The 26,634-nt window shown below is 39.1% G+C and overlaps 3 protein-coding genes and 1 long non-coding RNA gene across 8 annotated transcripts in view; 3 read left to right on the forward strand and 1 right to left on the reverse strand.

Moving 5' to 3' along the window:
- Window positions 1–7,277, forward strand: part of ccdc50a (coiled-coil domain containing 50a) — a 136,988-nt gene extending 129,711 nt beyond the window's left edge. For 2 of the 3 annotated variants that reach the window (XM_077533175.1, XM_077533176.1), the window contains 7 exons: window positions 987–1,820; window positions 2,469–2,617; window positions 3,190–3,234; window positions 3,499–3,657; window positions 3,927–4,009; window positions 4,118–4,227; window positions 5,217–7,277. In XM_077533175.1, coding sequence (XP_077389301.1) covers window positions 987–1,820; window positions 2,469–2,617; window positions 3,190–3,234; window positions 3,499–3,657; window positions 3,927–4,009; window positions 4,118–4,227; window positions 5,217–5,236 — 1,400 coding nt within the window. In that variant the 3' untranslated portion in view covers window positions 5,237–7,277. The remainder of the gene's footprint in view (window positions 1–986; window positions 1,821–2,468; window positions 2,618–3,189; window positions 3,235–3,498; window positions 3,658–3,926; window positions 4,010–4,117; window positions 4,228–5,216) is intronic. The other variant, XM_077533177.1, reaches the window with a different exon arrangement.
- A 734-nt stretch (window positions 7,278–8,011) lies between these two features.
- Window positions 8,012–9,690, reverse strand: LOC144027596 (uncharacterized). Its single transcript, XR_013285492.1, has 2 exons — window positions 9,498–9,690; window positions 8,012–9,424 (listed from the first exon to the last, which is right to left on the reverse strand). It is a non-coding gene; the product is annotated as an uncharacterized LOC144027596 (long non-coding RNA).
- On the forward strand, window positions 9,230–18,435 carry LOC144027595 (claudin-1-like). 3 transcript variants are annotated; one of them, XM_077535258.1, is made up of 6 exons: window positions 9,230–9,575; window positions 9,846–9,984; window positions 15,842–16,029; window positions 16,137–16,301; window positions 17,506–17,584; window positions 17,660–18,435. In XM_077535258.1, exons 3-6 carry the CDS (start codon window positions 15,912–15,914, stop codon window positions 17,823–17,825), a joined length of 528 nt encoding a protein of 175 aa, XP_077391384.1. In that variant the 5' UTR covers window positions 9,230–9,575; window positions 9,846–9,984; window positions 15,842–15,911; the 3' UTR covers window positions 17,826–18,435. The 3 variants fall into 3 exon arrangements, with proteins under 3 accessions (XP_077391384.1, XP_077391385.1, XP_077391383.1); XM_077535259.1 differs by lacking the exon at window positions 9,230–9,575 and adding an exon at window positions 9,705–9,740; XM_077535257.1 differs by lacking the exons at window positions 9,230–9,575; window positions 9,846–9,984 and having other exon boundaries at window positions 15,083–16,029.
- Window positions 18,436–20,305: 1,870 nt separating this feature from the next.
- p3h2 (prolyl 3-hydroxylase 2) overlaps window positions 20,306–26,634 on the forward strand; it is a 46,424-nt gene continuing 40,095 nt past the window's right edge. The window contains exon 1 of the mRNA XM_077535238.1: window positions 20,306–20,889. Coding sequence (XP_077391364.1) covers window positions 20,482–20,889 — 408 coding nt within the window. The 5' untranslated portion in view covers window positions 20,306–20,481. The remainder of the gene's footprint in view (window positions 20,890–26,634) is intronic.

The following is a 26,634-nucleotide window of genomic DNA, read 5'->3' on the forward strand; positions in this document are numbered from 1 at the left end:
TTGAAAGTTATTATATTACAATATTACTGTTTCTGAATTTTAATATGTTGCACTAAGAGAGCCAACCAGTTCGTTTTTTCGCTACTTGTGGTAGGACTAGTCCCTATCCCCATTGAATAGCAGGGTTTTTTTCTACTGTTCTTTTTTGGGATCGTTTTAACCACAGTATCAGAGCAATAAAGTATGACAACATTTTTATGGATGGAGTTAGTTGTCCAAAAAAAAATAAAAATAAAGTACTTTTTCAGTTTTACTGTTATGCTTTGTCTTGGCCTACATGTACTGTATTTTGGTTAAATAATCAAATGGAAGCTAATCCGCTAACCTGGTGCAACCAGCACTTCCATCAGCCAAATAGGCAAAAAAAAAAAAATGTCACTAAAATGTGCATATAAAAGTGGTTGAAAAGCTAAACTGTATTAAATGTTGATTAATGTTCTCGTCAATTAAAGTGTTGGTATGATATGATATGATTCACTTACGGATTTTAAGGAATTTACCCAGCTCAGGAAATAGATTTGTTTTTTTTCTTAAAGTGAGATCAGTTATCAAAATCTTAAATAAATATCTTGCATTTACAGTAGAAAGTGCAAGGTACTGCAATTGCTTATCACATTCTAGTGTTATGTCTGTCCTCCATTTAATCTTTGCTCCTTTTTAAGACAGTCTCTCTTTGTGAGGATGTTTTTTTTTTGTGTGTGTGATCTTGCGACCCTCCGATGTTTGTTTGTTTGTTTATTTATTTATTTTTTAATTCACATTCCTACTGCCTTCATCTCCTCTTAATATTTTAGGTTACTAACCACCATCATGTTGTCCACTTGTTTCTGCCTTAGCAGGTGCGCCCACTAATTTACTAACTACTGAATTTCATATTTTGTGTCTTTGTAACTTGTCACATCCCCATGCTCCCTTGAAGCATCTTTTTTTTTTTTCTCCATTGTCACCTTCTTCCAAACTTGTCTCCTTCATCTCCTCCCGCTCAGCTGCGAGACAGCCTCTCGACCTGGACAATCCCACGCATCACACATCTAGCTCCCCAGACCCCTATGATGTGCATTCTCCAGTGAGTACCCACCGTGATCACTCGCCAGATTATAATTCAGTCGAGCCAAAAAGGAGCAGGCACCCGAAACAGGATCCGACAGCGCCGCACAGCCGCTCAAGGTACCCCGAGCATTTCCCGGTGGCAGAGGGCGGCCGAGGGAGACATGCAGATCCGTATTCAGATCAAGTGCTGTCCCCCAAAGGCAGGCGTGGGGACAGGTACGCCGATTATGAACCGGCAGAATCTAGGAGAGCACGTGACATAACGGGAGAGGACCCGGACAGAGGGGTGAGACGGAAAGAGAGGCCACCCCAGGAAAGAGACTGGGAGAGAGAAAGGGACAGGAGATATGACAGAGACGGTGGCAGGGAAGTAGATCAGGATCATTATTTGAGGAAACAAAGGTCGGATAGGGAACAGGACATGAGGACTGTGAGAGGAGGAAGAGACAGGGAACGCTCCAGAGATCGAGGACATGGTGAGGACTGGCCTGAAGTGAGGGACAAGCAAAAAGGCAAGGACGGACAACGAGCAAGGCCCAGGAGCAGTCAAAGGGCGCTTGACGACGATCTCGTTGAGCCGAGGGGGGACAGAATGTCCCGGGAGGAGGAAGATGACAACGCCGAGAGAGCGAGGAGGGCCAGGGGCCGCCAGCGGGTTCAATCCGGCCCCGACGATGTGTTTGAAGAGCTCAGGAACAACAAAGGGAGAGGTGACAACAGAGAGTTGTGGGAAGCTTCCGGCAAGCGTACGCCCTCCAGCGGCGAGACAGGTACCACCCTGAACCCCCCCGTCCGGCTTCTGTTAGGGGTTTGCTTTGGTGTGCTGCGGTTGCTTGTTGCTATGGCAATCTCAGGTGGTGGGCTGATTGAACTGAAGTCTCTAATGAACTCACCAATTTGTCATTGTTGTGATTTGATGGCTTGAAGTGATTGTACTCTCGTTTCTGCTGTGGTATTCTCTCCCTTTTTACTTCACTCACTTAATTTGTCAGCATTGTTAAAATGATCACATTTAAACAACGCTGAAAATGTAACTGGGCGACGCTAAGTTTGTGGAGAAGTATTTCCATAATTCTCAGTAGGAATGCAAGACTGGTTTGCTTAAAAGGTCCTGAGGGCTGCTCAGCAACTTGCCTGTTCTGTTTAATCACAAAAGTGGTCCAAAGTATTAAGTGGAGTGCGAGCGCACCACACTGCCCTAAAGGTACCTTCATAGCTTGAGTCTGCAGTTACCAAGTGATTTTTATTTTATTATTATTTTTTTAATCATATAGATTTGATAATCAGTTATTGACATGTTTCCACCTCTTTTTGATAACTAAAGAAATCAAAGGATAATCTAACACTCGCTATCATTATTAGGTCAAGTTAGTACTGTACAGTTTTTAATCAGTAATACATGTAATTCACTCTTACAGGTCGAATTGTGCACAAAGGCAGTGGAACATTTGTAGAAGGGGAATACGGACCCGGTGAAGCCGCTCAGGACCTGAACAAGCTGGATCTGCGTGAGCAGGAACTCAATGACTTGGAGGTGGCCAGAAGAATGCAGGAGGAGGAAGTCAAGGTGAATATCTGAACAAAGAGCAGCTGCAACTTGATTGTGGCCGTTGTACTTGTGGGTGTAGTTTGTCAGTACAGAACTACACTCTGTCCTACTGAGAGCACTTCCTAATATAAATTACTGTTATTGCTCCGCATCTTAAATATATTGCGTATGTTGTGGCTGATCAGTGTATAAATTAAACACTGCTTGCAAACTGTACTTGTGGACCAAACCAATACAGTGGAGAAGGATTAATTCCCATTAAACTGCCAAGCAACACGCCGGGATCCTAAAACTGTCTCCTGCACGGTAAACTGTCTCCTGTACGGACTTGTGCTGGTCGTGATAAACAATGTCATCAGCCAATGATTCAATGTTTGACATATTTTACAGCAAGGTGTAATATTTATGTACACGATTTATAGACCAGTTTGAGTTAAAACTTAACCCTCTCTGTGCAGGAGTGACTTTTTCACCACATTAAACAGTGTCTCAATAATATTTTAACCAACTTGAGCACTTAATAATAATAATAAAACATTCTGCTGTGTTGCTTGAATTTTTGCATACATAAATGTTTTAATCTGTTTCAGGCAAGCAAGAGCCATGTGCGTGCAGCCCAAGTTGCACAGGATGAGGTGCGTGGGTATAAACCTTTATTGTAGGTTTTTTTTTTTTTTTTTTTTTTTTTTTTTTTTTTTTTTTTTTTTTTTATTAGTAGCTATTCCATATAATCACTGTTAGGCAGAAGCCTATCTTCATTTTTTTTTTTTTTTTAAACACACAAATTGTTAGTTGTCTATTTATTTTCAAATGTTTTGTTTTCCTGAAAAGTGATGTTTTTGGAGGTAAAGAGGATTAGCCGTGACGACAACGGTATGCAATTGACGCTGTCTTAACAGGAGATTGCTCGGCTGCTAATGGACAAAGAGAAGAGGGAGTACAGAAAACATCGAGAGCGGGAGAAGGATCGGGAAGAGAAGGAGCGAGAAAGGGATAGGGAGCGCTTAGCCATGGAGAAGATGGCGATGGACAAGAAGCGAGCAGATGGGGACTACAGGGTATGTTCCAAATGATTTTTCGAATGGTGGTTGCAGTTATGTTGGTTGTCTGATTTCTGGTAGATATGTATCAGAAATTAGTTTGATGCATTGCAGTTTCAAATGTCCTACAATATAGACCTATATATTTTCTACAACCCTATACATATTGTGCCAACAATTCATGACGATGCCAAACCTAGAACCATATATATCAATTGCATTTATCATGGATACCTTTCTGATAGGTGTACTTATGGTTGTTGATTTTTGTCTTCGTTGGTTTCCAGTCAAATTCTGAGGACGTTGTCCGACCTCGAACCCGAGATGAGCATGACCACCAGAGACACAGGAACCACCACAAGCCTTCCAGGTAACAGCGCTTTTCTCCATCCAGCCAAGAAAATTGAAATGACGTTTCATTTTTGGTGGTGTTTATAATGTTCTTATTTACGTTGACTGTCAACATCACCACCCCCAGGCCTCCTCATCCTCGCACCCACGAGTATGAGAATGCAAATGCTGGTTACGGCTACAGTGAGCACGCTGCTCCCCAACGGGCCCCCGCCAGGCCTGAGGCCGCGTACAAAGGTACATTGTTTCACACATAAATCCAAACACCGTAAATGTCAGAAAACTTCTCGCAACAATCAAATGAGAAATTAAATGATGATAGTGTTCCCAGTTTTTTTGTGGGGCCAGCATTACCCCAGTTGAATTTACACCAAATAGTTTTTTTTTTTGTCTGGGGTGATGTTGAATGTTTTGATGCCTGTATTAAGGCATGGTTTCCACCCTTCTAAGTACTTCTTCCAGTTCCACTTATTAAATTTAACTTGTAAAATAATAAATTAAACTTCTAAAATGAAAAACGAAGAATAAATACTGGTGCTGTAAAGCATAACGGTGGTAATAGTAACCAGTTACTTGGTTGCATTAACCTACTAGGATTGTACCTTTTGGCTACAATGCAATGTGGGATTCTGTTTTAATATAATCCATTTTAAACTAAAAAGAAAAATGAATATTAATATATAGTGGTTAACCTTGTTTTTTTTTCCTTCTTTAAGTTAGTGCATTACACTCAAATATTTCTGACTACCTTAATAGGCTATTGTACGGTCTTTGATTTACAACAAATTTCATTCCGATGGCCTTGATGTAATTTGAAACCTGACTCCATAGCCTATCACGAACCTATGCTAACTCAATGGTAAAGTTCTATGAAAAACACTGATAGGCCATAAATGTGAAAATCAAATTAAAAACCGTAAGGACGGCGCAAAATGAGATGCTTCATAACATGGGAATATCCCCACCCATGAGGTGTGTCCAAATAAAGGTTGCAGGAACAAATAGTTTTGCAATAAAACAGGAATACATTGTAGGAAAGGAATCATGTGACCTTCAAGGTTTCACTCTACTCACTTTAATCAAACTGCTCTTGACTCGCACGCATTAAGAGCAAGAAAGCAGCCAGGAGAAATGATGCCAGCTGTAATAAAGGAAAAACGATCTCTGGAAAAGCTTCAATTCCAGTTGTGTGAGCCTTCTGATGGATGTGTCGTCCACTTTTACAGGTGCCTATTACAAGCGGTGACTCAGGCTCCAGACAGGCTGTCAGGCCTCCTCTGTCTTTGTCTCCTCCCTTATTTATCCTTTTTGTCTTCAACCATCCACACTCTGCTGACCAAAAGCCTTGGGACAATCTGAGTTGGCACTGGAATTGTTTTTTTTTTTTTTTTTTTTTTTTTTTTTAATCGGTAATCATGTCCCCAACCATCCCTAATTGAAGAAAAGAATGTGCTGGACCCTCACTCTTTTTTTCTTTTTTAAATTATTTGTAAATTTAGGATTCCCATATGTGACATCAAGCCCAAAGAGCAGCCTGACCTCATGTTGTCACTCCTAAAGTTCTTAGCGGCCAATACAGAGGCATCACAAGGGCTCCGGGCCTCGCATTCCTTGACATCTCGTTTTGTTTTGATGGGACGTGCCTGCTCAGTCCAGTGTGGCCTCAACATTTGGCAGCTGCTGCTTCCACCTTAAAATCTGTCATCGGCGTGCCATGCAACAAAAATGCAAAAGAGACTTTTTTTTTTTTTTTTTTTTAAGTCAAGATGCTGGCAGCAGGCCTTTCACTCGTCCACCAACCTTGAAATTGTCGCACTGCAGATGCAGGACTGCAAAGGATGTCATTGGCACTTCTTCTTTTTTTTTTTTTTAAACCCCTACTCCAATTGACCTTATAGTGACTGGATGATATTCTGAGTGACTCACTGTTCCTACTTGCATGCTTACTGGACATTTTAAAGCTCAACATGCCTTTCAGCGCCACGTACAACAAACTGGGATGGGGAACTTGTGGCTAGTGGACAGTCAATGGACCGCTATACGAGTCTAAAACTTGATCAAACCTGACTGGAACTGTTACAAAAGCCAACAAATTCTTATGATACATAGCAAACATTTATAATGAGCATGGTGAAGTAGTATCACATCTTTCATGTTATGTGTGAATGTGAGTGCAAAAACCTGTCTTGTCTCTATATGTGCCCTGTGATTGACTGATGACCAGTCTAGGGCATATACGGGCTCAAGCCCAAAGTGAGCCCTCATCACATTTGCTTTCATTAGTCTATCATGGCTTTATAAAATGGCCTCCAATAAGAAATGCATTCCAAGCCCCACCCATGTGTAGACTCTGAACCTGCTCAACAAATATCTCATACATGATGGATCGTCATGTTTGGCCTAGAAGAACTGCATGCACATTGCTTGTGCTCAGCAGAGATTGAATATGCAGTTATTAAATGTTTTTTGTATGTAATTGTTTTTTTTGTTGTTGTTGTGTGCTTCCAAATTGGCCAAGAATGGGAATAAAAACATAATTTTTCTCTTATATTTATGTGTTTAAAAAGGGACACATTTGAGTTTGTCATTTGCTCGTCTTTCCTCTGATTGTTTTTGGTTTCCGAACGTAAAAGAAGCACACATGGAAAAAGAGGAATTCATCCAAAAAATACACGACAGTTCTCAAAGGGATGTTTTGTTTCAGTATTTTTGCTGCTCCCTGTTCTGTTTTTTTATATTGAATAAGTCAAGCATGCAGTGACAAAAAACAAAAAACGAATCCTTCATTTAGTTATGAGATGAAACGTATCACCCAACCCCCTCCGTATCTCCAACATTGTCATGTATGAGTCAGTAGCGTTCATTTGTAATATGTGTGTAGTTGCTCTTCTCAGAATGGGATATGTGCCATATTTGTTATTTTCCAAGCACTTGTAAATGAAAGAGTGGGCCTCCAAAATGTAGTGGTTGATGAGAGCACCACCCAGTGGGCTTGTCGAGTACGAGAGCTGTGTTGGACTGTTGATCTCTGAAATAGGGATTTGGACTAATGTTTAAAACTGCTCAGGATGTATGTGTGTGTACAATAGTGTTGTGTATTTGATTCATGTCCAACATGGAGCAGGTCTTTTTTTTTTCTTCCTTTTTTGTTTTTAACAGGGCTTATATGCAATCTCCTCTTAAATCAACACGTGCTGGAACATGTATTATTATTTTTTTTTTAATTTACAATTAAATGATTTATTTTACTTATTGCATCTCAAATTGTAATAAAGCAGCTTTCGGAATCAGTGACTTGTTCTTTTAGTTTCCATGCCAGTGTGCCACATAACCACAAGTATGACACTTTAAACCTGTACTGCAGGTGTTAATGTTTCATTCTAACCTCTTCGGTGATCTAACTTAAGGAAATCTGCATGGCAAATAAAAATGAGAATGACACAATTTGCATTCTGAGCCAAATTCTATGTCTTTACATCGTTTGGTGCGTCTCCAGCGCCTGCCTGCCCCTTTCCGAGTCAACACGAAATGAAAGGGAAACCAGTTGGTGGGGAAAACCTGTTTTAAGTACATGCGCATCTTCAGTTGTGTGCATACGCAAATATTAACCGCGTTTAAACTGTGGAAGAGCATTGACGACGATGTTTTCCGAGTTTGAGCTTAGAGGTGCATCTCGAATTAGGTCAGGGTCGAAAAGCTCATTTCAGCAGCTCAGGTACAAAAGTGAAGCATACAAGTATTCATTCAACACAATCTCAAGGAAGCAAATTCCTGGCTAACTGATATTCTATCAGAAAAATCTTAATTTTGGGGGATGGTGAATTTCTGGTTTGCACTTGCCATTGGCTGTAGTGATCAACATTATAAAAATATAAATCTGAAATATATCACTGTCCAGTGAATCTAATACACGAGTTTTACTTTTTTTGAGTGGAGCTACTGAAACAATTACACGTATTTACGCACCAGAGCAATAGTACTGAACACATCTGTGTATTTTTAGAATGAAAGATGCACAAAATTAACATGTATATAGTTTTATTGTAGTGTTACACCTCCCATGCTGTGAACACATTTAAAATGATTAAATCACACTTGAAGTATTCCTTCGGGCTGGTTCTCACTCTTGCTGTCAAGAAAAGCAAAACTCGTATCGTAACACCACTTGAAATAACAGGCCAAGCGTGCTTGCATCAAGCTGTTTATTTGTCACTCCCAGGTGAAGTTTACTGTAAAACCTGCGCATAAAAGAAATGAGAATTGTTCCTAGATTTAAACACCACAATGATCAACATCTAATGAAAGTCTGCTATCTTATGTGAAAACGTAGATTGTTTATTTTTAACCTTCACACAACACAAACAAACTGGCTTATACTGTATTATCTGTGCTCTGTGGGAACAACAAATTCCAAAGCGGCCAAATGTGGTGTTCTTTTGCACTTAATGGGCGTTCTCTCTTAATTACACTGCATCTTCTTATCCCATCACGTGGTACTATCCAGAAAATGTGTAACTACCTTTAAAATCTGCCTATATACTCAATATAATCCATTCAAAATGAGTGCGTTAACATTTATAATGTTGAAAATAACCCACACAATATCACCATGCATAGCTGTGCAAATTTTATATTGGCAATGAATTGTCTTTTCCAAAATTATTATAGTTAATGAGTACTAACAAAATAACTTAAAATTGGGGGAGGAAATTAAGTGCTTTAAAAAACTAACTCAAATTACTTTTCACGTTTATATAACTAAATTTCGTACATGAACATTCAGTGTTTATTTGAAATGTATTTATTTTCGATATTGCTGCAGTATAGAAGGTTGAACAGTTGTTTGGGAATTTCGGTTTATTGTGACAATTTTTTTTTTTAATCTTGTATTTCACAAATACTCTAATGCAAAAACTGAAAAAAATAGTGGGGGAAAAAAACAACCCTGCATTAAAAACATTTATTTACGAAATAAAAACTTCACTATGAAAAATCCAACGCTATTATCAGCCTGGACTTCTCCTACTCTTTAATTGACAGCATTCTCAGTAAATCAGACCGCTCTGTCAAGGGAAAGGGTTACACCCATCATCATCCTCATCATCATTAAGTTGAGCTGGTTCACCAACATACCACACATACTCACACAAAGTCTGCATGTGGCAACACCACTACCATTCCCACTGCGGCCTTATGTCACCAGCAAACTGCTAGGTCCAAGTTTAAAACAATAAATATTTGGTGAGAGTCGTCCATTTAAACACGCCTGAAAAGCTTCAGTTTGTTAACGAACAAAAATCCACACTTTTTCACCTGCAGGCTCGGATGCACGTTGCACACACGACCAGAAACAATGACTGAAATGTTTCGGCTGACAAATTCCCAGGCAAAGTTTCTAGCGGTGCGGGCAACAGAACAGCTGTGAAACGTTTACCTGTGGACACAAAACACAACGCGAAACGTTAGCGCGTCGACTCACGAAGCATCGGACGGTGCCGGCAATTCACCTGCGTCGGGGAGGTCACGGCGCTCACCTGCGCCGGCGATGATCGAGAAGAAGCCAGCGAGTCGGTGGAGAGTCGCAGGTGAGTGTTTTTCACTCGTGTGTGTGTCTCACCTTGGCAGCTCAGGTGCGAGTGCAGCTGTCTATCAAGCCGAGCACGCCGTGTTGAGACATGACGGGTGACACGCCCACTAAAGGTGCACACCCCCCATCTCATATCTCGTCTTTCACGCCATCCAGACATTATGTAAACGTACTTAAAAAAAAAAAAAAAAAAGCTCTGTGCTCCTTATGAGTCAAGTAACTTAACAACCTTTAACTTTTTTTTTGTTGTTTGTTTACTTTTTTTCAGATATGAGGCCCAAAAAGGCCCGAGGCGCTTCTTCAGGAATAACCGGTAACGAGTCAAGGGAATTATTCAAGCCAGTTAAACCTTAAATGTTAATGGACCGCTGACGTGTGCACAGTTTTTACTCTGAAAGACAACAAAGGTTAGTGGTCCTCCAGTGGTGAGCAATCTCACCGAGTATGCCAACACGCTTCCATGAATGCATTTAATGTACATATTGACCTCATTTTTTTTTCTATTTTGCAAAACTAAAAGAATCAGGAAGCATTTGTACTTGGAGAGGTTTGAACGTGACACCAAAAACAAAAAAACCTGATCTCCATGGGAGTCTTAAAAGTGAGACGGGCCGTTTGGCCAGGGGGCACTTGCTCACTGTGCCTGATGTAGGAATGATATCTGACTGGTTGGAGCAGCAGCCATGCCAAAATGTACAGGGAGTCAACCTTGGATGCATGACAAGGCAATTATGAGCGCTTTGTTTAAGCTTGCACAAAGGACATAGTACTGCCTCATTTATTTTTAGGGCTAGGCCGTCGGATCCGATGGTGCCGTTTCAAAGGCATGATTAAAGACAATAAGACCATGTTCTTTTACATTATTTGTCCTGATTACGGTTTAAGAGCCAAAGCTTTGTACCAAAAGGAATCAAAACAGTAAGATATGGTTAGAAAACATTTTACAATTGTTTTCTTCATTGGAAACTGGTCAAACAAAACAAAGCTCCAAAAGTTACCGGTACATTTCTTCCCATAGAAAATAACGCAAAATGGAATATTCCACCCAATTGTGTCCCAGGAAACAAAATTTACAAACTGTACAATACATTTTGTAGAAAGCTCTGAAAGATCTGATTTCACATTTAATAAACAGAATGATGTACGGTACTTTGAACAGTGGAAAAGTAGCATTTCTTGCTCCAAAATGACACTTATAATCCATCCATCCATCCATCCATTGTCTTGACCGCTGATTCCTCACAAGGGTCGTGGGGGGTGCTGGAGCCTATCTCAGCTGGCTTTGGGCAGTAGGCGGGGGACTGGACTGCTTGCCAGCCAATCGCAGGTCATTATATAAATCAATTAGATTAGTTAGTTTTTCATATTTATTACTCTTTATGCCAACTTTACTTTGAAAAAAATAAAATAAACTAATTGGAATTTAGTCCATAGGCATGTCCCTGAGTTTTCATAGCAGTCCTAGCACATTATCCCCATTTGGGAGACCATCTAAGTTTGTTTATGTGATGAGTTTAAAAAAAAAAAGGCCAAAAGTACGCTCAATTTTTACTTTTTCTGTATATGTGATATTTCAACTACGATCAACTGCAGTGTTTTATTTTTTATTTTTTGTTTTTTTTAATAATTAAAAAAAAAGAATCACTGGAATGTGTTTCGTGTCAACATGCTAGTAGCAAATGTGATGTGGCTACATTTCACTAATTTCTAAAAACTTACTCAAATGAGTTTCAGTACATGAAACGATGACATGATAAAAATTGAAGTTGCCTTGCATGTACATATTTTGAGTAGTGCTGTTAAGCGATGACATTTTTAAACCAATTAATTGCACAATTTCCCTTCATTTGACTAACCACATTTTTCTACAAAGCTTGTAACAGCTACTTGAGTAAAAATCATGGAATGAATGTAAAATCATCCAATAGAAAATATATTTCAATTCAATGACTGTTATATTAACTTTCTTTGATCTCTGAATACAATTCTCTTGTAAAATATAATTGTTGAACAACTTTATTATATTCTTCTCATAGGATAGTTAAAATTTTAAATCTGCCCACGAACATCATGCTCCCAGCAGCGTTTATTTGCGAGGTCACTTGAACAACTACTACTACAACTTCTTCTTCTTCTTCTGCTTCTTCTTCTTCTTCTTCTTCTTCTTCTGCTTCTTCTTCTTCTGCTTCTTCTTCTTCTGCTTCTTCTTCTTCTTCTGCTTCTTCTTCTTCTGCTTCATCTTCTTCTTCTTCTTCTGCTTCTTCTTCTTCTTCTGCTTCTTCTTCTGCTTCTTCTTCTGCTGCTTCTTCTTCTTCTTCTTCTTCTTCTTCTTCTGCTTCTTCTTCTGCTTCTTCTTCTGCTTCTTCTTCTTCTTCTGCTTCTTCTTCTTCTGCTTCTTCTTCTTCTTCTGCTTCTTCTTCTTCTGCTTCATCTTCTTCTTCTTCTTCTGCTCTTCTTCTGCTTCTTCTTCTTCTTCTTCTGCTTCTTCTTCTGCTTCTTCTTCTGCTGCTGCTTCTTCTTCTTCTTCTTCTTCTTCTTCTTCTTCTGCTTCTTCTTCTGCTTCTTCTTCTTCTGCTTCTTCTTCTTCTGCTTCATCTTCTTCTTCTTCTTCTGCTCTTCTTCTGCTTCTTCATCTTCTTCTTCTTCTTCTGCTTCTTCTTCTTCTGCTTCTTCTTCTTCTGCTTCTTCTTCTTCTGCTTCTTCTGCTACTGCTATTGCTACTACTACTACTACTACTACAACTACTTCTTCCCCCCAAAAAAAGGGCCACTATCCTACATTATACCGTTGACAGCAAGAGCAATGAAGTAGAGAGTCCATTAAGTTATGGCGTGCCGCCATTTTGATTTCTATGAACGTATTCTTGGAGCATCAAGACTGGCAGACAAACAGGAAACCCAAGTTTTAAAACATGTCTTGGCAGCGTGGACTGTTTAAAAAAAAAAAAAAAAAAAAAAAAAGACACCATAAAAGTATCTCACAGAAGACATAATGAAATAGTGCTTTCAAAATGATTAATATAAAACTTTGGGGGATATTAAATGACTGCTGCAAACCTTTCAGTTCATGCCAGTAAACGCCTTTCCAACAAATCGTTATTGCGATACAAAGAAACCGAAGTGTTTATGTAATACTGTAAATGTCTTCTGTTGATATAAAAAGCCCACATATTCCTGTTCAAATGGCACATAATGATACTATTTTAAAACATTTTCCCCATTAATGTGACCTACTTTATGACCTCTTCAACTCAACTGGGGGAAAAAATGAAATACTGTATTTTATTTTAGAGGGTAAAAGCCAATAAGAACATCTGGGCATGATTTGAAAAAGTCTACACACCCCTGTTCAACTGCCAGGTTTTATGACGTAAAACAAATCACACCAGAAAATTTTTGAAGAGATGTAAAAGTAAACAGGGTTAGGTCGCACACAACTGCCACTATTTAAAGTGCATCAGAATGTGCAAGTGAATCCACCTCAAGAAAATACTTAAATCTTCCAGATTAATGCTAATAATGTTTAGTTTTGATTTGACGCTGTCAGACAGGAAGCGCGGGGCCTGACAAGCAACAATCAGGATCGTCCTGTCTTTGGGGTTTTCCCAGAAACACACACTAGATGGCGCTGTACTGACATGCTCGCTCGCTCAACCTGTTTGCAGGGGAAGTTGTTTCAGTTCAGAGGTGGAGCAGGCTTAAAAAAAAACAAAAAAAAAAGATCAAGCTTATAGTTTCACCTGTCTCAGGCTTGACATCAGTCATTATTTAGTTATGTTGCCATAGTCCACGGAATTATCCATGTCCGCACATTTCATATCATGGGTGTCCAGTCAGAAAAAGAAAAAGAAAAAATACTTTTCATAATTAAAAGAAAAAAAATTAGATAAGAAAAAAGTTTCTTTCGCTGAGTAAAAAAAAAAAAACACCCCCCCCCCCGACTGCAAAATCTGAATAATGAAATAAACAAATTTAAATATATATCTATATATATATATATATATTTACAAAATATGTATACAGTATTTTAGATTGCGGAGGTTTGCCCTCTGAGTGACATTCTAGTTAAAGATCATATCTGATTTTATCGTTCTTTGAACCTTTGATTATTCTTCATATCATGTAAACAAATAACTTATCTTAGCTCCTTGATGCACACAAGTTTGCTCTGAGCAAGCATTTTAGTATCATATACTGTGTGTAATATGTTGTAGATTTGATCAGAATTAAACCTTATATGCTGTTAAAAAATAACTACATTAATTTAACTAAATAAAAACCAGGAGGTTTTACACACTTGAGATTGTTTTTGTCCTAGTCCTGCCTACCGACATATCGTTATTGACAAGCACGGTATTATATAAGACTAAAGATATTATGTATTTACATGCTATATTTTCTAGAGCCAGAAATAATCATTTTTAGCCAGATATGATGATGATGAATTATGTGTATGACACAAACATCTTTTAGGTGCAAGCTTATTGCAGGAAAGGGTGGAAGCTGATGCAATCTAACAAATCTAGCCTGTTTACAAACTGGCATCCCCTTTCCCAAATATGGTCAGATGGTTTTCTTTAATTATCTGTGTGAAATGAATGCAACGTTCATTCCTGTAAACACGTTTGCTGCAGTACATTTCGGAGGAAAAGCAGGATAATTGAGCATTTATTTATTAAGCGGTTTTATTAGACCTCCTACCCTATTATTTGCCGTAGTGCTCATCGACCAGTCTACCTACTTATACCTAGAAAGGTTATGAATATGAATGTATGTATTATTGATAGACCGTTGCTGATTATTAGTAGACATGGAGGCTGATAACCGATATTTCAAGCTGGTATTCATATGCAGTAAAAGAGAGTGTCAGATTTAAAAAAAAATAACTTTGTTGAAATTCCATTAAACATGTTTGTTAAAACAACTTTCCGAATTGTCAACACTTTGAATGTTTTTCTTTTAATTATAAATATATAAAGAATAGACAGCTTTGTTTAAAAGTGTTTTGTTTTTTTTTAAATGCAGGGAGCTTCTCAGCTCACCATGTGTTAACTGTTAAAAACTAAGCAAGTAAAAGGCTACCTAAGGCCTTCTACTGTAGATAATATTTTCCAAAATTGCAACATAATTTCTTAATTTTAACATTTTTAAAAATTAAAAAGTGTTGGGAGTTCCCAGTATCAGCACAATCGTTTATAAAGTAAAGTCGAAGTTTGAATAAATCCATAAATGTCTTCCTGACTACCAAGGAAAAAAATATTGTCCAATCATGTTTATTTTGATATTCCCCAATCTTTGTGAAGTAACTGGAATACTGCAAAAGAAATTTTGAGAGAGAGAAAAATAAATAAATAAATATATATATATATATTATTATTTTTTAAGCTATGATGTATCCACTACAGAGGACATTTTTTAAAACTTAAATGCTAGGTTCAAATACAGTTAAAATAATTCAAACAATACTTTAATGTGTTCTTAAGAGTCTTATGGAAAACATGCTAACAACATTTAAAGCCTAAATTTGTTCAATAAAAAGTGTTATACACTTACTTTTCATCTTCCCTAAAAAGTGCTTGCACTGAGGGAAGCCATTTTCTTTTATGATGCAATCAAAGGTAGCAAAGCCCCACCCCTACACATTTGATATCATTGGAAAGCTCTGAATGTCCTCTATAGAGCACAAGATGAGTTAATTCAATCGTATGCAGTGGGTGGGAGATATTCAGGTTTAAAAAGGTCCACTACAGAGGACAAATTTGAATTGCTGGTAGTCAGGAGGATATAATTTAAAATCTGATTGGACAAAAAAATAAAATAAAATAAAAGACAGCAACACAGCAAAACGAAACTTTACAAAATGAAGACATCAGTAACAAATATTCGAATTTTGGTTTAAAATGTCGGTCAGTGCTTCTAATCGTGTTTATGTCAGCAGAGAACGTCTTTTTGGCCCTCCATTGACAAATACTAACTTTCCAAATACGTTGGGTAAAATGTGTCAAAGTTCACTTCATTCAAACGTGTTGTTTTCATGTATTTCCGGACTCATCTGATAACAAAAAGGACTTCCCATCAGTTGTTACCAGTGGAGACCTCTCATGCGTCACCTCACCGACTGCTTAAATAGAGGCTGCAGCACACATCACGATAACACTCGGGAACAAGCATCCACAGCGCCTCCCAATTAACGCTGTTTTACTTTCCCACCCCATTGTGCTTCTTGCATCCTGCTTACTCTTCTCTCCCTGGATGCCATGGCCAGCTCGGCACTGCAGCTGCTCGGTTTCTTCCTGTCGCTGATTGGCGTGGCCGCCACGGTGACCGCCACCATCATGGTGGAGTGGAAGGTGCACGGCCATTCGCATCGCATCTACCAGGGCCTGTGGATGACCTGCAGCGTCGGCCACAGGACCACCTGCGAGTTTCACGATTCTCTCCTCAAACTCTCAAGTAAGTCAGACGAGGGAGGATGTTGACAATGGATTAAACCACAAATGAAGTCACTCTCGAACTAAATGGCGGCAGTCAATTTTGTTCATTTCTGCCCCCCCTCCCAGATCAGGTGCAGATAACCAGGGGAATTATGCTGCTGAGCGTGTTCCTGTCAGGCGTGGCGTTGATGGTCTCCACGATCGGGATGAAGTGCACCCGCTTCATGGAAGGCAGAGCCACGGCCAAGGGCGCCGTGGCTCGGATTGGAGGGATTATGTTCATGATTTCAGGTATCATTTCGACATCAATTTAAGGCCCTTATTGTACTATATTTTATAGCAGTGAACATCAGGAGAAACTTATTTTGTCTTTTGTATGCATACAGCAAATTATGTCAACTTTATTTCAACTCAAGTTAATTTATCACTGACGTCAATCGGAATCCCCTTTTCTCCAAAACAATCACTTTTCAAAGATAATCCAAAATACACCGGTCGGCTGATCCAGCCTCACTTCGTTCATTGCCACGTAGTCCCCTCTCCATGCAAGAGAAGGGTGAGAGTTGGAGAAGTGGCAGTAAAACAGGCCAAAATTCAGATATCAGTGAGTCTAGTTGCAGATTACGTGTAGTTTAACGAAATGTGAGCGTGTACAAATAGGCCTTGGGTCGAGTTTTAAACATTTCTACGGTGTTAGCCGCTCTCGTTTTTAGAGGGTGGGGCATTCCAGAGATGAAAAATGACAACAACAACAACAAAAATAAAAAATAAAAAGTGTTCTTACTGCTGTTATATTGTGTGGTGTAATCCGGATTATCAACCAGTGTTAAATTGCTTCTAGACTGACAAAAACAAAACAAAGCAAAGTGTAGTAAAAGAATAACAAATAAAAAAAACCTAGCCTAACTTAGCTTTTCTGGTAACTACATTACTCGTCATTTTAAATGAAAAAGAGTGATTCTTCCCCGATTTGCTAGCAAATGGCCGGGACTGACGGTTGTAAATGTAAATGTATTTATAGTCAATGCTGAAACAGAGCAGCAACTGTTTGTGTTTCCACAGCCAACAATATTGAGTAGAGGTGTACAATTTCTTAACAGGAAGTTAACAGAAAAAATGTCTTTACAAAATGTTGTACGTGCCCCCACGAGTCGAAACATTGCATACTAATTCATATTGCCCTGCTTTGTTGAACATAAGCAGCAAAATCCACTCATTTTTGTCCATCTAAGGGGGCGGCCATTTCGCGACTTGTTGACTGAAAATGACATCACATTTCCTCACGGCTCAGGTAACAACCAATCACAGCTTAGCTTTAAAAATAAAAATAAAAAATACATAAATAAATGAATGAACAAACAAACAGGTGAACAATTATTGGTTGCGAGCTAAACCGTGAGCAATTGTGATATTTTCAGTTGACAGCAGGTGACAAAATGGCTTCCCTTTGAGATGAAGGGAGTCATGAGTGACTCTGAGTCTATTTTTTTTGCAGGTGTAATGACGTTCATTATAACAACCTTGTATGTGAAGAAGGTCGTTGCTGACTTCCATCATGCCCATCATCTCCACACGTAATACCTCCTCATACAAAAATACATTCTCCTGTATGCAATCTGTTTTGAAATGTGTCCTTTAACGACCTGCAGCTTTGAGTTCGGCAAGGCGGTGTTTGTGAGCTGGTCCGGCGGCTTCCTCACGACGTTCGGCGGCGCGTTCCTGACCTGTCAGAAGTGCTCGAGATCGTCCTCGCCCAGGTCGATAACCTCCAACGGCCTCCTGCAAAGCAACAAGGCCAACAACAACTATGTTTAGTCACCAGGAAGAAGCCGCGCGATTATGGTGGTTGTCACGACTACTGATAAATTGCCGTTAGTTACCAGTAAGTCGACATTGTCCTAAAATGACTCATACCTATTTTGCACTGGATTTTGGATTTACAGTAGAACCTGCAAAGTTGAACGAGACAGATTCACTGATAATTTATGCCTCAAAATCAAGCTGCCATCATGCAGGATTTCAGCTCAAGTTAGAGTCACAACTTCACAAGTGGATTCAGTTTTTTTTTTGTTTTTTTTTGTTTTTTTTTATGACAAAAGAGATACCAGTGAGAATGAGAAGTGAAATTACTATGACTTCTCAATTGAAATGTACATTGCAGGATATAACATCACCTAACATTACCAAACTTTACATTCTTTCCTATGGGGTTTATTGTTTTGAAATCAGAACAGAGGTCAATCAGTGTCACACAGCACATTACGTTCAACTTTGGAGATCCTGCTGTGTACTTTGAATACTAAAATATAGTACCCTCTCGTAGTTTTTTTTCCCTTTGGTAGTTTTTTTTTTATTGTTAAGTACCATAGTCACGTTTATGTACAGTATTTTCTAAGAAAAATAAAATATCTTTAGTTTGATTTTACTTAGAGTGGAGTGCAATTTATTGGACAGGGAGTGGCGGTTTCCGGATAAGATGTCCCAGCATTTCTGGGGATAGAACTCAGCAATTAGCAGAGACATGAGACATACATGTGACAAAACACAATCAGATTGGACAGAGAGATTAGACAATGCTGGGGAGGGGAAAAGAAGTTTACTCCTCAGCGGAAGTGCGACAATCTAATCTCGCATGCAAACGACAGATTTTTCTGTGAAGTGACGTTCTTTCCTGGTTTAAAGCCAAATGGAAATGATTTATGAAACCACCAGCTCATCCATTGTTATTTTTTTAACTTTATGAGTGCAAATACTTTGTTTTGGACATAAGATGGTAAATTAATAGAACAGCAATATTGCACAAATAGATTAATTGTTTTAGAATGTATTGTGTATTTGGTTTTATTATTACTTGGGATTGTTTTTTTGTTTGTTTGTCTTTTTCGAAATGTCACGACAAAACAAGCATTCCTTCCTTTACAGTAGAAGCACTTAATTGCTTGGAAGTTGCAAGCCAAGATGCCTTGACCCGCCCCAGATACTGTCACATGCAATTGCCTCCAAGTGTGAGCAGTTTGCGGTATGTCATGGGAAAACATCTGCGCATTCAATTGGACACTTTTTGTTTAGTTTTTTTCAAGTACTCTGATCTTTCACTAATCATCAGGATTGGAAGAAAAAAGGTTGTTGTGTAACTTGAGACATAGTGCAACTGTTCAACTTCATGCCAACCACGAATAATATGATTAAATTAGCGACAGCTAAGTGTCTTTGGGTTCATTGAAAGACACTGCATCAACATTCAAATCTATTAAAATTAGTTGGTAGATAGAAATGACTGTAGTCCAACAGATTTTTTTTTCTTTCAGAATCAATATGAATCAACTGCATGCTGCACAAAATAGCCACACAACCTTATTGGAGACGCATGTTTAAGGCAACAGCGGGGAAAAGAAAAGGTTAAAACGCAAGACCTTTTTGTACATCAGGGATGGCACTACACCATGGCTAGAGGGTGCTATAGCCCCATCAGAAATTTCTACAGCCTTAAGATTCATAAAATGTTTTCTCAGCCCCTCCAATTTTGTCTTTATTTCAAAATTTTATATCCATAAATTAAAATGTATGTGTAATAAAAAAAAATCCCTGAAATGTTTTGCATATATGCATATTACAAAAAAGTTTTCGTCCATATCCAATTAACAAAAAAGATGCAAAAACACAATTTTAAGTTTACAATATATTATCTGATTACATCTCGAGTAAACGTTATTCGTTTAATTTGTCCTTCATATACTTTGTAACTCCCCTAGCCTGTGAAATTGTTGAAGTTGTATACTAATATTGCATTCAATTATTTAAAAAAAAAAAAGAAAAAAAAAGTGAGAGACCTATGGTAACGATAATTAATTTTCTGTTAAATAACTAGTTAATTAACTATATAGTAATATTAGATATAAAAGAAGAAACGAGAACCTTGTACAAGTGTCAAATAAAATACTGTATATGAATGTTGTCATGATACATGCACTAAGTGCAAACTACCACCAGAGGGAGTCTGTGTACTTCAAATGGAAGAACGAAGAAGGGGCGAAGAAGTCTAGAAAAAAGGTACGTTTCTCACAATAGTTTATTAAAGTGAAAATGAAGTTGATTTGTATGCCACTTGAAAAATATTGTTGTATGTGTCGTTAAAGGGACAGTTTTAGGTGTATTACTTTGTATATAATACACACTGCGATATTTATTGGAGGCCCTCGAGAATCGCCGAAGACCCCCAGTGGAGAGAAAGTGGGCAGTGATTGTTATCCATTCATTCCAAGGAGGAGGAGTCATTGGAGCCAAACTGGGGGCCCGGCCAGTCAAAAAAAAAAATAAAAAAGTGTGTCCCCTAAGAAACTTGTACTCTCATCGTCCTCCGCCCCCAGCATGCTGCGTGACACCTCCGGAGTTTTTAAATGGACAAGTCGAGGTTGACAGCTTCGTATTGACTGACAGCCACCTTCAGTCACGACTCCAGTCACCACCAAAGATGAACGCCAACTTCTTAGTTGTCTTCTCCGCTGTCCTGCTCGCCTCCGTCCGGCCGTCTTCGTCCTCCTTGGAGCCTTACGACCTGTTGTACGACGAAGCGGTTCGGGCGTTCTACAGCGGCGACTACGGCGACGTTGTGCGCATCATGGAGGAGGCGCTCAGCAGCCATACCGGCTTGCTGCACTCCAGAGTCCGCTGCCGGCTGAGGTGTCAGGACCAACATCCGTTCTCGGACACCGTCTCCGAACTGGGCTTCTTCGGTGTGGTGCTGCGCAGGGCGGCGTGCATGGACAGCTGCATCGAGGAAGATATCGGCGTGCAGTCGCTACATAAAGTCAGCGAAGATGTCGTGCAGGACTTCAACAGGCGGGTCCCGTACAACTATCTCCAGATGGCGTATCTCAAGGTAGGCACTGATACCGGTGGGGGTTGGAAAGCAGTGTTGAATGTACACCATTGTTGTCCACTCAGCGGGGTTACTTTGTGTCCCTGCTGTTTCCTCTTCATCATCATCATCATCAGTTGCTGCCAGGCGACGTGATGCAAAGATGCTGAGAAGCTGATTGGAGGAGAGCTTTCTTTAGTAGCCTCATCAAAAGCACTCACTTGTAGATTTACAACCTAAATTTAACATAGATGTGATAGTGGCGGTGTTAAGTGGTGGAATAAGTCGGTTAAATCCCCACTGAAGGCCCCAGTTCGTATGTAAGTGGATTCTGCTTTTGTACTACCACGCAAACTTCCTCACACATTCCAAACACTCACGTTTGATTGAATACTAAATTGGCCACAGGTGTGAATGTGAGTTAAGGCTGGCTTCTCTGTTTGGCCAACTATTGGCTGACGACCTCTAAGGGTCTCCCCCACCATGTACCCAAAGTCATCATCTGGGATAGGCTCAATTAAGCTCACCTGTGAGCTAATCAGGACAAACACTATAATAGATAATACTTCCTGGAACCTATAGCCTGTTTGTAATACAGCAAGAACATTCGATCTGGTCCAACATGTAATTTTTTAAAACTACATTGAAAAGGAACTGATATAAAACAAAGATTTAATACACGTATAATGCTAAATGTTTGCTTGCATATTTTTTATATTCATTTATGAGAGACCCTCTGGGGAGTAAAAGAAAAAAAAAAAACCTCCCCACCCTGGTGCTGATTGTACCTAATGTAGTGTCCAATGAGCACAGGTAGGGCATCATCATCATTGCATCATTTTCTACATTAAATCCATAATATATCAATATACTGCATTGATTGATGGATACTACAGGCCAGAATACGCTTTAGACGCTATACTATATTTTCATTGTGTAATACTGATGAGTAGCTTTTTATTGGAGCAGTTGACCGTAAAATATACAAAACACACCATAAATGTTGCACAGAAGTGTTTCACAAACTTTCAGCACAAGACCATGATGGTCCACTACATAAAATTTACATGGATCAAAACTCTCTCAGCCATGACACTAATGTTGGTAAATGATAATATTGTTTTTCATCATCACACATCATACAAAACTCTGAACTGACTGTAGTTGTTGGTAGGTACAATACACCATCAAACTTTTCTTCACTTCTCTATAGAGCTGTGTTAATTCCCCTCTGTGTACTAATTCATCCCATGGCAGATACATGGACATATCGTGCAGGTGTTTTTGTACGGAGTGCTTCTCTGCTTGTTGTGTCTTCACATTAGACATTGAGGTTATTTGTTCTGCATTCTTCACATTTCCTGAGCTCTATTTTCCCATGTGATCCATCTATTTGGCTGGGATGTTGTCGATCACTCCGCGTGGGAACAATCCAACGCACGAATAAAACAAGAGGAGCAAGCCATTAAGTGTAATTCGAAATGCAGATTCTACGAGACTGGAATTTCTGTCTGAATCACCAAAGGGCAGCTGACTTTTACATCATTGCGTAGTAATACTGAGGTAGCTTTACAAGCAATCTGACCTCAAGAATGTTATAGACATTAGTGTGGTTTCCCCAATGACGCAATCTCTAAAATGGGCAACTGTGCTAACACTAGCTAAAAATTGGTTGTAAATAGGAGCAGGTGACGAGTCGAGAATGAGCATGCCCAGATGCAGCTACTGTGATGAAAATTATACTTTTTTTTTTTCCTTTAAATGGCTTAAATGGCTCATGTAATGCTTTTTAAGATGATGTCATTCAAAAATAGAAACCACAAAATACAACATATACAAATACAATTGTACACTCAGTCATGGGCTTCTGGTGGATATAACATGCACAGTCAGCGGTGCAAGGCGGTCTCCAATTGCCCACTTGGCAGGTCTTGCAGTTTACCTGTAGAAACACACTTGACGCCTGTGCCAAATCATCTCTTGGAACCCAGAGAGTCAATTTCTGCTTCTGCTATGTCAAGCATGTGTGCGCTTTCACCACCTTGGTTTGAATGGGAGTGTGGGGGGGAGCCGCTTCGATTGGCTTGGAGTTAGCTGCGTTCCATCCTGCTTTGGTGCAAACGCCCACTTTCGTCAAATTCTACCTATGCAAACTCAAGGACAATACCAAAAGAAAGAAAACTGCAGTTAGTCTACTTTGCTCTATAATGTAAAAAGAATTAATTAATTAATTAATTTAAAAAAAATAAGTAATATTTATTTTAAAAAAACTAGTAAAAAATTTTCACTCGAGTAAATTTTACAAATAGTTTTGAGTAAATTTTACGAGTTTATCATTATTATTGTTTTTTTTTTTTTTTTTTCAAAGAAAGAAACAAAGAAAGTTACTCAAGCATTGAGGAACGAACTCATGACCTTCTGTTTGGGAGACAGCCAATCTACCACCTGAGCCATGCCACTCTGTTTGCTCGCTGTTTGCCACTATACTGCATTGCTGGTGTTTATAAAATGAGGCCAAAAATTGGTCTTGGAGGTACACAGATTCCACCCGACCCCATCAGTGTACTAACACAAAGCAGGAGCGGCATGGCTCAGGTGGTAAAGTGGCTGTCTCTCAACCTGAATGTTGTGGCTTCGTTCCTCAACCCTTGAGTAGGTTTGTTTGTTGTTGTTGTTGTTGTTTTTTGTTGTTGTTTTTTTTGTAAAATGTACTCAAAACTCTCTTTGTGAAATTTACTTAGAATTTATGACTGACAAAACTTTAGTCAGTATACTAGACTCACGCTGGGCCTGAACATCTCTGTTCTCTACTTTTTGTTTCTTGTAGCTCATAGTTAGCAATTAAGCGTTAACCACAGACCTTCAGGCTCTCCACTTTCCACATTGTCATCTACTTGGAGCTCACATGGGGATGCTGGCAGCATCCCCTTACGGGGAGCTGAGAGAGCCGATTGTCTGACATAGTAGCTGCACATGCCCGGTGATGACACACAGCTTCCATGCTCACATTTGGTAGGAAGTTGTTCGACCCTGAGCTGTCTGGTTTGGACATTTCCTTTTGAATCAGCAGACTAAACTGATTCATTGTTAAAGTGCTGATCACTTTGGCGTCATTTTTCTAATGTTCTCAGCCGTCAAGAATGGCCACAAGGCCCGTTCGTTGCACATCTGCTTTCGAATGGTCCAAAGCAGGAAGCTGCCTGGCATGAGTCATGGCTATGAAGTCGATTGACTATCAGGTGAGGACAGGCAGAACTTGACGTTTCCTATTGGCCAACATGTCTGTCAGTGTGCACGTGGTGTCTTCATCTTGCATGCTTACAGTGTATGGCATACTGTATGCGCATTAAGCTCACATGTACTCCTAGGGCACTCGGTGGTATTTGTGAAAATAAATAACATTCCTTCAACGTTTAGCATTCCGCCTTTATGCGTCTTATATCAGTACAATGTGGCCTTTTGGGCCCATTAGAAGAAACTTCCACAGGCTTCGACTGTTCTACTAGCTCAGTCCTGCGTATGCCCCTCCGTCCCACCAATCATTTAGTGCTGGCAAATATTTTATTTTCCTGTTGTGTGCTGTTTGCTTTGCGTAAAAAAAGAGTGGCAGAATGTAGCACCGACTGGGCTTGAACCTTGTGGCCGCCACGAGTCTGTAGAATGACCACAGAATCATCAAAGGGCCCAAGCGTCACTGCTCCTGATTTTATCAGCAGCTACTGGGCTCTTAATCGAACAGTGCTGTTTATTGTTATTAGTGCCATTTGATCCAAATGCATACTGTGAGAGTTTATACAATGGGTGAGAAATACACACATACTACTTAGACTGACTTTATCAGGGGTCTGCAATCTGTGGCTCTGTGTTGATTAAAAAAAAAAAGAAAAAAAAAAGTTGATGATGGTGATTATGATGATGATAATAATAATAATAGAATACATATTTGTTTTATTTGATTGAAAATTATTAATTAAATATTCAATAATGGCAGATTCCAAATTTCTAAGTTGTCAGAAAAAGAGATGAAAGGTACATGAAAAAGTTTTTTAAAAATACCTAAAAATGTCCAAAAAGTGACCATAAAATGTACAAAAGGAAGAAAAACACCAAATTACCATATGATGTACACAAAATTACATTAAAAAGTCAAAAAAATTATTAAAAAAAAAAAACATTCAAAAAGTAACCATAAAATGTCCAAAAAAAGAAGGTGGAAAATTACAATATAATGTACACAAAATTGCCAAAAAGGGCAGAAAATTTATTGCAAAAAAGTAATAAATAAATAAATAAATAAATAAATACAATAGCTATCAAATGTCCAAGAAAGGAAGAAGAGAATGTGCATAAAATTGCCAAAAATGTCGTAAATTTTACAAAATGTCAGAAAAGTCTAAAAATGTATGAAAAACGAAGTCTGATAGATTACAAAAAAAAAAATAAAATAAAATCATGATAATCATAAGCTGTCTTTCTTAATGGAATTAATCTAACTTTTATGGTATATATGCAATTAGTTTCTCTTGCAGTATCAAATTAGTTATCGAGTTCATTCAAGATTGGGGGAGATGACACGTGACTCAGTTTGCTTCAGGTTTTCATTGTGTGAACCAAACTACTGTGAAACTTGCTGGTGTTTAGAATGATCATGTGATTCGTTCATGACCCACTCAAGTTGAATGTTTTGACTTGCCTACAGCACAGCGGGGAGCTTAAGGTTTGTGTACAGTCGTTTAGAGGGAAGTCAGTCTCCATGTGTGCACTGGGTGAATTATTGACAGCTGTGTTATTGTTATTGCTGTCCAATATTCTTTACTCTGAGACATTGACGTAAGTGATTATCTTAACAGAATACTTTAGCTGCAGTGTTTGGTGGAACGTGTTCACTTTGAGTTCCCAACATGAATTTGGACCATAGTTCGGAATCTTGCACAAATGTTTGAATGGAAATTATGTTTTCCGGGGATCAGAGTGAGATGGAAGCAGATGATGTTATTGTCATCTGTAGTTTGGGGGGGGGGGGGGATGATGGTAAGGTTAAGGAAGGGTGAGACAAGCTTGTGCTTCGCATTGTTTCAAACAGAAGAACTCCTGCTTGGTTGGTTGTCAACAAATAGAATTGATGACTTTTGTGCATCCCCGGGGTCATGTAGGGGTTAAGATAGTTGCTAAGTGACCGTAAACCTTAAAAGACAATGTACCAGCATGAGAGTATATTACAGCAGAAGGCATTTCTGCCCAGACAGCCAGACAGTGTGGTACTTGGCCGTGCCAAAGGTCTCCTGCATGACTGGACTTGAGCTGGTAGCACACGGCAGGAATGCGTGCGCCTACACCGATATTGTTTATTCGCCTGCCTATTAATGAGGTAATGAGGAGGAGTCTGCCTGTTAGGTTGCTGAGCTTGATTTGAGGCAGTCGGTTCAGTAGTAGCAGGAGGAATAGCTTGAATTTCAGTTCTTTTTCAATTTAGGTCTAACCTGAAAAGCAGACTTCTACAGAAGACCTCAACATACCGTAACTGAGTGCACAGCTGGCCAAGCAGGCTTTACATATAGTATATAAACATCCATGTGTGGGTGTGTCTATGCACACACAGATGTTTTGTGTGGGTGTATTGCACTACGTTTGAGGTAATAATCGGTCTGACTGAAGACTGTAGGGAGAAGATGTCAGTATAAGAAGAAAATCCTTTTCCAGGCAACTGATCTGGTTTCCTTAATGTCTTGAATGAATTGTTGGTGACTTCACACAAGTAGACAAGGA

This window comes from Festucalex cinctus, chromosome 10, assembly GCF_051991245.1.
Source record: "Festucalex cinctus isolate MCC-2025b chromosome 10, RoL_Fcin_1.0, whole genome shotgun sequence".
Lineage (NCBI taxonomy): Eukaryota > Metazoa > Chordata > Actinopteri > Syngnathiformes > Syngnathidae > Festucalex > Festucalex cinctus.

Excerpts from the sequence above, each read along its gene's own strand:
- LOC144027595 (XM_077535257.1), top strand. The coding sequence starts at position 15,834 with ATGGCCAGCTCGGCACTGCAGCTGCTCGGTTTCTTCCTGTCGCTGATT. Across the intron at positions 16,302-17,505 it reads GATTATGTTCATGATTTCAG|GTGTAATGACGTTCATTATA; the intron begins GTATCATTTCGA and ends TTTTTTTTGCAG. Across the intron at positions 17,585-17,659 it reads CATGCCCATCATCTCCACAC|CTTTGAGTTCGGCAAGGCGG; the intron begins GTAATACCTCCT and ends AACGACCTGCAG.